Source organism: Plecotus auritus, assembly GCF_963455305.1.
Source record: "Plecotus auritus genome assembly, chromosome: 4".
Lineage (NCBI taxonomy): Eukaryota > Metazoa > Chordata > Mammalia > Chiroptera > Vespertilionidae > Plecotus > Plecotus auritus.
In genome coordinates this window covers 164,259,184-164,272,609 of record NC_137775.1, presented here as the reverse complement: position 1 = coordinate 164,272,609, position 13,426 = coordinate 164,259,184, and the positions used below count along the sequence as shown (strand labels likewise).

Genomic DNA, 13,426 nt, shown 5'->3' with positions numbered 1-13,426 from the left:
ATATCCACTGGTGACATCATTACTGGTTGTATGGCAATAAAATCTGTTTAAATTCTATCATGCTTATGAATTTTCTGAATTATGAATTATTCCTTCACTGTGAAAGCAGAGATTTAAATTAGATGAATATGGAAGAGAAAGCCTCTCCTTTGTTTATCGAACTAAAAAAGAGATCCACACCAGAGTGCCACTTCCTCATCTTGGTATCAATAAAAATGTATGTGGAAGGTAAACATTCTGTTCCCATCCCCCATCTACCCCTGCGCACGCGTGCACACACACACACACACACACACACACACACACACAATTCCTTACACTCCTTGCCCTTCTCTCAATTCATTGCTATGGGAGGGGGACCAGAGAAGACAACCAGGTAGCCACAAACTTGAACTCCATCCATCTTCTTGCTCCCATTTGGTACAGATGAAACTGTTTCCCCATTCTTGCCTCCTGTCAACACAGTCTTAGTTCCACCTGTTCTTTAGATCCCAACTCCCTGGCTTCTTTTTTCATTTACTACCCTCTTTACATCTCAGCCTGTGCTATATGAATGCTGTTTTCTCTGTCAAATAATTCCTTGTTTTCACCCAATATTTTCAGAATATGGCTGTTCTAATTTCTCCATCACACTCAGTTAAAGTAACCAACTACCAAGAAGTCTTCCCTGACCACTGTAACCCCTGCCTGATTAGGTAACTTCCTCATGGCAATATGTGCTCTCAGCTTTCCAGTGCTGGGAATGCCATCCTCAGAAGCTTGTTCCTGGACTAACACCAGCCAGAACAGCCACAAACAGCTTAGAGGCTCAGATTTTAAGAGATATCTATTGCCTATGAAGTGAAACACATGATAATATAGATGAAACGGAATACTTAACAAATACTGTATATATTTATTTATCCATTACTTTATATCTCCCTATAACATAACTTAGAAATTACAGGCTTTAAACCCAATTCCTCTTGTCATCAAGATGTCTATTTCCTATCAGGGTTCTTTTCACTAGTTTCTATGAATCTTTGGGGAATACTCAGATTCTCCACGAATAGGTCCCTGTTGTTAGAAGCCACATCTACTGCTGAACCTGCTCCAAATTGTTGCTTCCCTCTTCTGCAGCCCACTTGCCCATTTGGTAGCAGGCTCTCCCAAGTGGCTACCCACCCCAAAGTGCTCACAGGCCAGTCCCTTCATCCTTCATAACTCAACTAAGACTGGGCTACAGTATTCAGTTACACTAAACTAAAGGCTTGACATAAGAGGAAAAAAGTTATAATAGAAGGATGAAACCTGTTACATATTCCTGTCATCCTTGACTACCCTCAGAGTTTACAGGCCCAACTCCTATACAAGGTTTTTCAAGGGGCTTCCCTCTCCTCAGCACCTCTTTCAATAACCATGTTGTAGGTTAGCCCTTGCTCAACTCTCCCAGATGAGACAACCCCTAAACACCAACCCTTGACTGGGATATTAGGTTATAGACCCTCTAAAGTCCCCTGAAAGAATTATGTGTGTGTTTTTTTTTCTGAAAATAAATATAAAATGCAGAGATGTCACCCCACCCACAATGAGGACAAGGTATTACATTACTGTGCAGAGAAATTCAACTTCCCTTTTCAGAAGAGATTCTTTACTCTTGTAGAATCAAAGAGCCCATTGAAATGCTTTCCCCAAAACAAATGCTTAGTCTGTCTTCAAAGGTGAATTTGTATTCTATCTACAGGAAATTTTAGTCTTAAATTCCATTCCTATCATCTATATTTCAAAAATAATGGGGTCTAATTTCTGCTCAGGAAAGTCCATTAAAAATAAAAACAATTTTAACTGATTTTTTCTTATAAAAAATATTTTTATTGATTTCAGGGAGAAAGGGAGAGGGAGAGATAGAAACATCAATGATGAGAGAGAATCACTGATCCGCTGCCTCTGGCACGCCCCCTAGTAGGGATCAAGCCCACAACCGCAACCTGAGTATATGCCCAAATGGGAAATCAAACCGGTGATCTCCTGGTTCCTGGGTCAATGCTCAACTGCTGAGCCACACCTGGTTGGGCACTAATTCTTTTCTTCAAACTTCCTCACCTTTCTCTCTCTCTCTCCCTCTCTCTTTCTTTGAATTGCCATTGGGGAAAACAAAGTATGAAAAGAAATTGTTGGACTAAGTATTTGTGATACTGCGTGTTAATTCTACCACTTTTTTCCTCAACTCCCTACTCATGAGGACTCAGTACCCTCAGGTTATTTGCAGCTTGCTCAGGGCTCCACCTATTCCATAAATCATCAGCTCTACTCACATAGGTAAATCAACTCACAACTGATAACAGCACAACGAATGGATGCCCCAGTAGGTCTTATAATTTGGAAACAGGGTAAACCAAGACAGCCAATGGGGAAAGTTCATACTTAGAAAATAGACAGGCTTACAGTGCAAGCCAAACTGTGAGAGTCATTCATCCGGCCTGTATACATAGGTAAGTTAGAACTCTGGTTTTCTCATTTGCAAGATGAGGAAAATAAACTTGGTTTGCAAGCATCTGATGAGGATTAAACTGGATAGCATACCTTACATGTCTGCCACTCAGAAGGCTCTTATTAGGAAGCAAATTTAAACATCTTTATTGAGATAACTCACATACCATAAAATTCTCCCATTTAAAGTACATAATTCAGCCCTGGCTGGTTTGCCTCAGAGGGTCATGGTTTTGTACCTCAGTTGAGGGTTCAATCCCCGCCCCCAGTCAGGGCACATGTAGGAGGCAACCAATCAATGTTTCTCTGTCATGTTGTCTTTGTTTTTTCTCTCTCTCTCCTCCCCTCCTCCCTCCCTCCCATTCTATCTGAAAATCAATGGAAAAAATATCCTCACGTGAGAATTAAAAAAGAAAAAAGTACACAATTCAATATCTGTTAGTATATCATTAGCACCATCAGCACAATCAATTTTAGAACACTCTCATCACCCCAAAAGAAACCATGCACCACAACATTCAATCACCATTCACCCCTTCTCCTAACCCCTGGCAAGAACTCTCTGTCTCTATGGATTTGCCTATTCTGGACATTTCGTATAATTGGAGTCATACAATATGTGGTCTTTCATGAATGGCTTTTTTCACTTTGCATAATATTTTCAAGGTCCATCCATGTAGTATCATGTATCAATTCTTCACTCCTTTTTATTGTCACATAAATTTTCATTGTATAAATAGACCACATTTTGTTTAAAATTAAAGGCAATTTACTTTTATAAAACACTAAACAGTTTTATTGATCTAAGAAGGGTGTATTTTACCAACTTGGCTTGAACTTAAACACTGTGTTGCTCCATTTCAGTCTTTGGTTAAAGGGACGTAGTCACTGATACTATAATTCAAGCCCCTTCCCCTAACCACACAACCTTCGTTCTCACACTATATTGTTTACCCATTTTCCAACACTCATCCTCATATACAGGTATATTGCATTACATCAATTTATATGCTTTTAATTAAAAACAATATTTCTTCAATAGTTAAAAAACTAATTATCACATTGGTAACAGGGAACAGAACAGTTAGATAAAAGCATAACAAAACATATCTGTAGTTCTTTTAGTTAATACTCATGTCCAAATTAAGTATAAAGTAAAAAAAAATTATACCCAGGATGTTTCTTCAAACAATTTGAAATGTTTATTTTTTCAATCTTATTTGAGATAGGAAATATTATTCCTGAGTATCAAATATGCATGAGTGATCTAAGAGGCAGAGTATCTTTAAACGTGGTTGGCTTCTACTGAGCACTATGAAGCCAATAGTGCTCAGTAAAAGCCAACCATGTTTACTAGTAAATATCTCATCAGGGGTGAAAAAATATAGACTGTTTATATCACCAAATCGCTTGTAGAACAATCATTGTATTTTCCCATATTAACAATGCTTTCAATATTTCCTCAAAACATATGATGAAATACACAGACACTGGATTAGAGAAAATTAAATTTATATTAAGCTTGGTATTCCTCTGAAGGGATAACTGGTATATTAGTTTGGAAATACCTATGATATGAAATACACACCCAATGTGGGATTTATAAACATGTGAATAGTACTTAAAGTTAACAAATAGACTCTTAGCTAAGAGAAATGTAACAATAAGGAAGAAATTCTTAAAGAGAAGTCAAAGGTCAATGGCCTGCTTAAAGCTGAATAACCACCTGCTCTAAGTCTAACCATTCTTTTTTTAAAAAACATTATGTGAAATAGAGACTCTTGTCCAAGCATGCCTAGTCCCTGTGGGAAAGTTGGCCCTTCTAGGGTAGACAGTTGACAATGTTGTATTTGACACTCATAGGGCACAAGCCAGTTCCTGAAGGGAGTCAGCTCTTCAAGGAGCTTCATGTGTTCAAAAACTGAAGATGTGTATTGAGTATAAATAGCCACAGGAAGATTCAACTTGTTCTTACAGTCCTAGAAAAATGGAAAATACCATTCAAAGTGAGTCATGGTATATGATACACAGGTCCATCAAGAAAGAAAAATTAGTAATACCTAGAGAGTTAACAGTAAATATCCACGTGGTCTGCTATTATTTAAAAGGCATCTCAGTTGTCTGCAAGGGAGCAAGATCTGCCTGGTAGGATACAATATCTATATGTTATCCTCATGATGTCACTTTATCCTTGTTATTTCAACTAACTGTATTAAGTTTCTAACTATTCACTCAATGTGTATAAAGCAGATTTGTTTTGCTGGCTCATCTTGGCAATTCTGAAATTATGCTCATTACAGATATTGTAAAAACATAAACATTTGCCAATGGGTGCCACATCTGACCACTCCTAAGAGGGTGAGAACATACTTGATATTATAACATCAGGCCAGGTATTATGGGTACCAATGATACTAAATCACCAATGTTACAGATGGAGGATGGGGGTAAAATCGTGGTGCCTGGCAGCCTCAGACTCATGATACTGATGTGCTGAATATCATTATTTCTTTATTCCTATACTAGCAGGCGAGATGACATGAGTTCCTTATTTCATTTTGACTTACTCAGTGGCCTGACACACAGACTTACCATACCTTGACAAAGCCTTGACAGTTGTTTATAAAGTTAAACACACACCTATTTGATCAAGCAATTCCATGTCAAGGTTTTTACCAAAGAGAAATGAAGATACATGTCCACAAAAATACTTGTGCAAAAATAATAATAGCAGCTTTATTCATGACTACCGAAAACTGAAATAACTGGGATGGGATGTCTATTTAAAGGAAACTGGATAAATTGTGTTATATTGACAAAACAGAATACATCTATAATAATAAAAGTGTAATATGCTAATTAGACAGGATGTCCTTCTGGCGGTGGGAGCCCGAGGTTGCAGTGGCAGGGGCCAAGCCCCTTGAACGAATTTCATGCATCAGGCCTCTAGTTTGACAATAAGAAAAGAACAAACTACTGATACATGCAACACTAGAGCCAATCTCAATTACCTTATGTTGAATAAAAGAAGCCAGTCACAGAGGAGTATATAGTATATGATTCTATGTGTATGAACACCTGGAGCATGTACAACTAAACTCTGGTGGAAAAAAAATAAGAAGAGTGGCTTCCACTGAAGGACATTAGGAGTGACTAAGGAGGGACATGCCATACAAAAATATTTTATATCTAGATTGGGGTGTGGGGTATTCCAGTTTCTCAAACTACTTGTGCCTTAGTCATATTAGTTGGGGTTCTCCAGAGAAACAGAACCAAGAGGATATAAATAAACATGGACATATGTGTGTATACATATATATGTATCTATATATGCTTACATACATATCTATACTAATAAAAGGGTAATATGCTAATTAGAGTGGGAGACCTTCTGGACGTTCCTCTGGACAAAGCCATGGTGGCAGGGTCGAGGTAGAGGCAGTTAGAGGCCAAGAGGGGAGGGCAGTTGTGGGTGATCAGACCAGGATGGGAAGGCAGTTGTGGGTGATCAGGCTGGTGGGGAGGCGGGGCCATTGGGGGTAAGCAGACCAGGAGGGGCCAGTTGGGGCAAGCAGGCTATCAGTGGGGGTCAGATGGAGGTGATCAGGACAGCGGGGGGGGGAAGTTGGGGGCGAGCAGGCCAGTGGGGAGGGAAGGTAGGGGCAAGCATGCCAGCAGGGGGGGGCATTTGGGGGTGAGCAGACCAGTGGTGGGGGCAGTTGGAGGTGAGAAGACCAGCAGGCAGAGTGGTTAGGGGCAATCAGGCAGGCAGGCAGGCAGGTAGCGGTTAGGAACCAGCAGTCCCAGATTGTGAAAGGGATGTCTGACTGCCGGTTTAGACCCGATCCCTGTAAACTGGCAGTAGGACATTCTTCGAGGGGTCACAGATTAGAGAGGGTGCAGGCCGAGCTGAGGAACACACACACACCCCATGCACGAATTTTGTGCACCGGGCCACTAGTCCTATATAATAAAAGGTTAATATGCAAATAGACCGAACCGAACAATCAGTAGCTATGATGTGCACTGACCACCAGGAGGCGTGTGCAGAACATGGCGGGCGTTGGCCATGGAAGGATGGTGAAGCAGGTGGGTGGGGGCACCAGACCAAGGCAGGGTGCTGGTCACTGTCATCAGGGCGAGCCTCTAGTGGTTACTGAAAATTCTTTGCTCCTAATGGCGACAAATAAGTACCTATCAATAATAACTTTAAATGTAAATGGGTTAAATGCCCCAATCAAAACACATAGGGTAACGGATTGGATAAGAAAACAAGGCCCATATATCTGCTGTCTACAAGAAACCCACCTCAAAAAAAAGACACACACAGACTGAGGGTGAAGGGATGGAAAAAGGTTTTCCAGGCAAATGGAACTGAAAAAAAAGCTGGGGTAGCAATACTTATATCTGACAAATTAGATCTCAAAGTGAAGGACATAACAAGAGATAAGGAAGGCCACTTCATAATACTAAAGGGAGCAATCCAACAAGAAGAAATAACTCTGGTAAACATATATGCACCCAATACAGGAGCACCCAAATACATAAAAAAAACTCCTGGAGGATATCAAGGGAGACATTGACAGCAATACAATCATAGTAGGAGACTTTAATACCCCACTATCACCATTGGACAAATCCTCTAAACAAAAAATCAGCAAAGAAACATCAATCCTAAATGACTCACTAGACCAGATGGAATTAATTGACATCTTCAGAACATTTCACCCCAAAGCCACAGAATATACATTCTTCTCAAGTGCACATGGGTCATTTTCAAAGATAGACCATATATTGGGACATAGGCAAAGTCTCTTCAAATTCAAGAAGATAGAAATCATATCAAGCATCTTCTCAGACCACAGTGGCATAAAACTGGAAATCAACTACAATAAAAACAACCCCCCCAAAAAAATCAAACACATGGAGACTAAACAGCATGCTATTAAACAATGATTGGGTTACCAGAGAGATCAAGGAAGAAATAAAAAACATCATGGCAACAAATGACAATGAAAACAATACAATCCAAAATCTATGGGACACAGCGAAAGCAGTCTTGAGAGGGAAGTTCATAGCTCTACAAGCCTACTGCAAAAAACAAGAAACAGGGGTAATAAATTACCTAACCCAACAACTCAAAGAGTTAGAAAAAGAGCAACAAGAAAAGCCCAGTGTAAGCAGAAGGAAGGAAATAATAAAGATCAGAGCACAGATAAACGACATAGAGACCAAAGAAACAATACAAAAGATCAACAAAACCAAGAGCTGGTTCTTTGAAAGGATAAACAAGATTGATGAACCTCTAGCCAGGCTCACCAAGAAGCAAAGAGAGAGGACCCAAATAAACAAAATCAGAAATGAAAGAGGTGAAATAACAACAGATCCCACCAAAATACAAAGGATTATTAAAAAATACTACGAACAACTCTATTCCAACAAACTGGACAACCTGGAGGAAATGGACATATTCCTAGAAAAATATAACCTTCCAAAACTCAATCAGGAAGAATCTAAACAGCTCAATATGCCAGTAACTATGGAAGAAATAGAAGCAGTCATCAAAAAGCTTCCGGCAATGCCAAAACTGGTTTCGCTCAGTGGATAGAGCGTTGGCCTGCGGACTGAAGGGTCCTGGGTTCGATTCCGGTCAAGGGCATGTACCTGGGTTGCGGGCACATCCCCAGTGGGAGGTGTGCAGGAGGCAGCTGATCGATGTTTCTCTCTCATCGATGTTTCTAGCTCTCTATCCCTCTCCCTTCCTCTCTGTAAAATATCAATAAAATATATTAAAAAAAAAAAAATAAAAAAAAAGCTTCCTGCAAACAAAAGCCTGGGGCCAGACGGCTTCACAGGAGAGTTTTACCAAACATTCAAGGAAGAACTAAAACCTATCCTCCTCAGACTATTCCAAAAAATTCAAGAGGAAGGAACACTTCTAAGCTCCTTCTATGAAGCCAGCATCACCCTAATACCAAAACCAGATAAAGACAACACAATGAAGGAGAATTACAGGCCAATATCCCTCATGAATGTAGATGCGAAAATCCTCAACAAAATTCTAGCAAATCGGATCCAGCAGTACATCAGAAAGATCATACACCATGACCAAGCAGGGTTTATCTCAGGAATGCAAGGATTGTACAATATCCGCAAATCAATAAATGTGATACATCACATAAACAAATTGAGAGATAAAAATCACATAGTCATATCAATTGATGCAGAAAAAGCATTTGACAAAATTCAACACCCTTTCTTGATAAAAACTCTCAACAAGGTGGGAATAGAAGGATCATACCTTAACATAATAAAAGCTATATATGATAAACCCACAGCTAACATCATACTCAATGGGCAAAAACTAAAACCATTTCCCCTAAGAACAGGAACAAGACAGGGATGCCCACTCTCACCACGCCTGTTTGACACAGTACTGGAAGTATTAGCCATTGCAATTAGACAAGAAGAAGAAATAAAAGGCATCCAAATTGGAAAAGAAGAAGTAAAGCTGTCCTTATTTGCAGATGACATGATATTGTACATAAAAAACCCGAAAGAATCCATCAAAAAACTAACAGACTTAATAAATGAATTCGGCAATGTAGCAGGATACAAAATTAATGACAAGAAATCTATGGCATTTCTATACACAAATAGTGAACTACAGAAAGAGAGACTAAAAAAGCAATCCCATTTACTATTGCACCAAAAAAATTAAGATACTTAGGAATAAACCTAACCAAGGAGGTAAAAGACCTATACGCGGAAAACTACAGGACACTGAAAAAAGAGATAGAGGAAGATGTAAACAGATGGAAGAACATACCATGTTCATGGATTGGTAGAATCAACATCATTAAAATGTTCATACTACCCAAAGCAATCTATAGATTCAATGCACTCCCCATTAAAATACCAACGGCATATTTCACAGACCTAGAAAGAACCCTCCAAAAATTCATCTGGAATAAAAAAAGACCCCGAATAGCTACAGCAATCTTGAGAAAGAAGAATAAAGTAGGAGGGATCTCAATACCAGATTTCAAGCTGTATTACAAAGCCACTGTCCTCAAAACAGCCTGGTACTGGCACAAGAACAGACATATAGATCAATGGAATAGAATAGAGAATCCAGATATCGACCCAAACCATTATGCGCAATTAATATTTGACAAAGGAGGCATGAACATACAATGGAGTCATGACAGTCTCTTCAATAAATGGCGTTCGGAAAATTGGACAGATACATGCAAAAAAATGAAACTAGATCACCAACTTACACCATACACAAAAATAAACTCAAAATATATACAGGACTTAAATATAAGACGGGAAACCATAAAAATACTAGAGTAATCCACAGGCAGCAAAATCTCAGACATATGCCAAAAGAACTTCTTCACTGATACTGCCCCTAGGGCAACGGAAGCCAAAGAGAAAATAAACAAATGGGACTACATCAAAATAAAAAGCTTTTTCACAGCAAAAGAGACCATCAACAAAACAACAAGAAATCCCACTGTATGGGAGAACGTATTTGCAAATGTTATCACTGATAAAGGTTTAATCTCCAACATCTACAGGCAGCTTATATAACTTAATAAAAGGAAGATAAATGATCCAATAAAAAAATGGGCAATGGACCTAAATAGAATCTTTTCAAAAGAAGACAGAAGGAAGGCCAAGAGACACATGAAAACATGCTCAAAGTCACTAATTATCCGAGAGATGCAAATCAAAACAACAATGCGATACCATCTCACACCTGTCAGAATGGCTATCACCAACAAATCAACAAACGACAAGTGTTGGCGAGGATGGGGAGAAAAAGGAACCCTCGTGCACTGCTGGTGGGAATGCAGACTGGTGCAGCCACTGTGGAGAACAGTATGGAGTTTCTTCAAAAAACTGAAAATGGAACTCCCATTTGACCCAGTAATCCCACTCCTAGGACTATATCCTAAGAAACTAGAAACACCAATCAGAAAGGATATATGCACCCCTATGTTCATAGCAGCACAATTTGCAATAGCTAAGATTTGGAAACAGCCTAGGTGCCCGTCAGCAGATGACTGGATCAGAAAACTATGGTACATCTACACAATGGAATACTATGCTGCCATAAAAAAGAAGGAATTATTACCATTTGTAGGCACCTGGATGGAATTACAGAACATTATGCTGAGTGAAATAAGCCAGTCAATGAAAGAAAAATACCACATGATCTCACTCATTTGGGGATAATGAAAAACAGTATAAACTGATGAACAAAAAGATAGATACAGAGGCAGTAAAGCATCAAACAGACTGTCAAATTACAGTGGGAAGGTTAGGGAGAGGTGGGGGAAATAGGAGATCAACTGAAGGACTTGTATGCATGCATATAAGAGTAACCAAGGGATGCAAAACATTGGGGGGTGAGGGCATGTATGGGAGTGGGGTGGGGGGGGCAATGGTAAGATATGTACACATATAATACCTTAATAAAAAAAATTAAAAAAAAAGAAAATTCTTTGCTCCTGTGCACCATGGTCCCGCACACACCTGCTGCCAGTGTTGGTCCCACTCCCACCCGAAGCCGGTGCCAGAGCCACCACTTGCACTCAGCGCTATCAGCAGATGCAAGCAGCAGCTGCTGGCCCTGATTGTCCCTGAAGGCTTCTCCCCCGCCCCCTGCTCCTGAGGGGCGATCAGGACAGCAGCCACCGCTCGCACTTGCTGATGGCCCTGGCCCCAATCGCTCTGCACCTTCAATGGGTGCGTGCGGCGCCGTCAGTACATGGGAGCGGCGGCAGCGGGAGCTGGGCTGCTGGCAGACAGGGGACCGGGGCTGCAGTGAGAGGGGCCAAGACTTGCCCCTGTGCTTACCACAGCCTCGCGGCCCACAGTTCCTTTCAAGGTGCACTAATTTGTGCACTGGGCCCCTAGTATAGATATAATCTCTGTGCCTCACTTTCTTCAGCTGTAAAATGGAGATAAAAATAGCATCTACCTCAGAAGATTTTTACAAAAAGTTAACACTGCATAGTATATAGTAAGTGCCCAATAAATGTTTAAAATCCATATAAAAACCTGTGTGAATCAACAGTGGGATGTGGAAACCAAAAGCTAATTGAGTATACACAGTAAGTATTAGCACCTGCTGTTAATCTTTTTAATGTTCATTGTTTTTGTGGCTCTTAGGCAGTTCTTTACCCTGAGACTGACCTTAAAAAGGTAAATCCCTCCAAAGTGGCCATGGGGGTGGGGGACCCTAACCCTGGTCTGCCTGCAGAACTAATTCAGAGACCCTTAGCATTTATAGAGGGCTCAAAAATCTCTGAAAGCCATTCCTTTACATTTTAGGAAAACATCTGGATGGTTAGCCCTCTTTGGAAGGCCAGGGAAAGACCAACCTAAGCTGTTTCCTACCAGGAGCTCCACAAGGATCCCAACAACAATGAAAACCGGTATTCCCAGAGGATCCACCCATACTGTCCCAGAGTTTGTCTGTAGCCAAGACAACAGGGCTCTCAGCAGTCCTCAAAACTCTCAAGCAAAGAACAGATTTGAAACCTTTGTGTTTTAATCAAACAGACCAGAAGGTGGCAGAGTAATGGCTAAAAAAAAGGAAAAAAAAAAAGGCATTTTACAGAGCAAAATAAACTTAGTTCTAGGAAAACGAAACTGAAAAGTAGCAGATGACGGGTTTCCTTTTCCGTATCTGCCAGTTTCGACACACCCATTTCTGAGACACACCCTGTTGTTTCTGAGCCAGTTAGAGCTCGGACTGAGGTAAAAGCAGAGTATAAATAAACGTTCATGAAAACTCTAAGGAAGAAAATGTCTTTTTCTGACATTGTAGGAGGAAGAAAACACAGACATTACATGTTTTCTGCGCTAAAATCCATGGTTTTCCTCCCATTTATGTAGAAGAAATTTGCAAGACAATCTGGGTAAGTACAATATCTATTATCAATATCATTATTGCTATTTATAGCATCATTTTATTGAATAGGAAGGAATCTACTTTTCAGTTAGAATATTGAAATATACCCCAAAATAAAAAATAATATTTAAGCCTAGACATTCTAGACTTCATTTCTGTGACAGGAGTTGGCTTTGTATTAGTTGAAAAATGAGTCATAACATTCCATTAAAGATGCAGTTGTTAACTAAAGGCACTTTTATTGATGAAATTCTCCAAGGTATTAGCATCTTCAGAAAGAACATTTAATGAAAATTTAAAGATGTGCTTTACATTAATCAAAGATACTTTCTACTATCTACTCTAAGAAGTAGGCAGCTGCCAGAAAATAAAACTCCCGGATAGATTCTCAAATATTTAGTGTCAGATGACAGATATAGAGAGACAGAACAGAGACTGCTACAGGAAGTCCTTGAAATTATGGCAGCTATACATTCCTGTTAAATGTCCTAGGTTCTTATGTCTGATTTCCTCCAAAGCAAGGAACAAGGGGCTATGGGGTTACATTTCTAAATAAAGGCCTGACATTCAACTCTCTTTAAAAAGCTGACAAACCCTACAGTTAACAAATAAATGTATGTGGGTTTAATCATGTAACAAATTGTTTCCTTTTTTATAGTGGTTGCTGAGAAGCTCAGAACCAAAATTTCAGGCCACTTCTAGTAAAGTATATAGAACTGAAAAGTTATTTTAGGCACTAACTTTACTCCATGGCTTCATTTTTTTTCCACCTTCTATCTTCCCTGATTAGTCTTCCCCCTGATTTTTTTTAAAAATAATTTTTATTGATTTCAGAGAGGAAGGGAGGGGGAGAGAGAGAGAGATACATCAATGATGGGAGAGAATCATTGATTGGCTGCCTCCTGCACAGGCATGTGCCTTTGACTTTGACTGGAATCAAACCTGGGACTCTTCAGTCCATAGGCTCTATCTACTGAGCCAAACCGGCTAGGACCACCCCTGCCCCCCCGGAAAAAAACAAAAACA

The 13,426-nt window shown here is 39.8% G+C and overlaps 1 protein-coding gene across 1 annotated transcript in view; it reads left to right on the top strand.

Moving 5' to 3' along the window:
* LOC308246878 (uncharacterized protein) overlaps positions 1–13,426 on the top strand; it is a 49,736-nt gene that overhangs the window by 17,988 nt on the left and 18,322 nt on the right. The window contains exon 4 of the mRNA XM_080665210.1: positions 604–676. Within this exon, the coding sequence (XP_080521336.1) occupies positions 604–676 (73 nt within the window). The remainder of the gene's footprint in view (positions 1–603; positions 677–13,426) is intronic.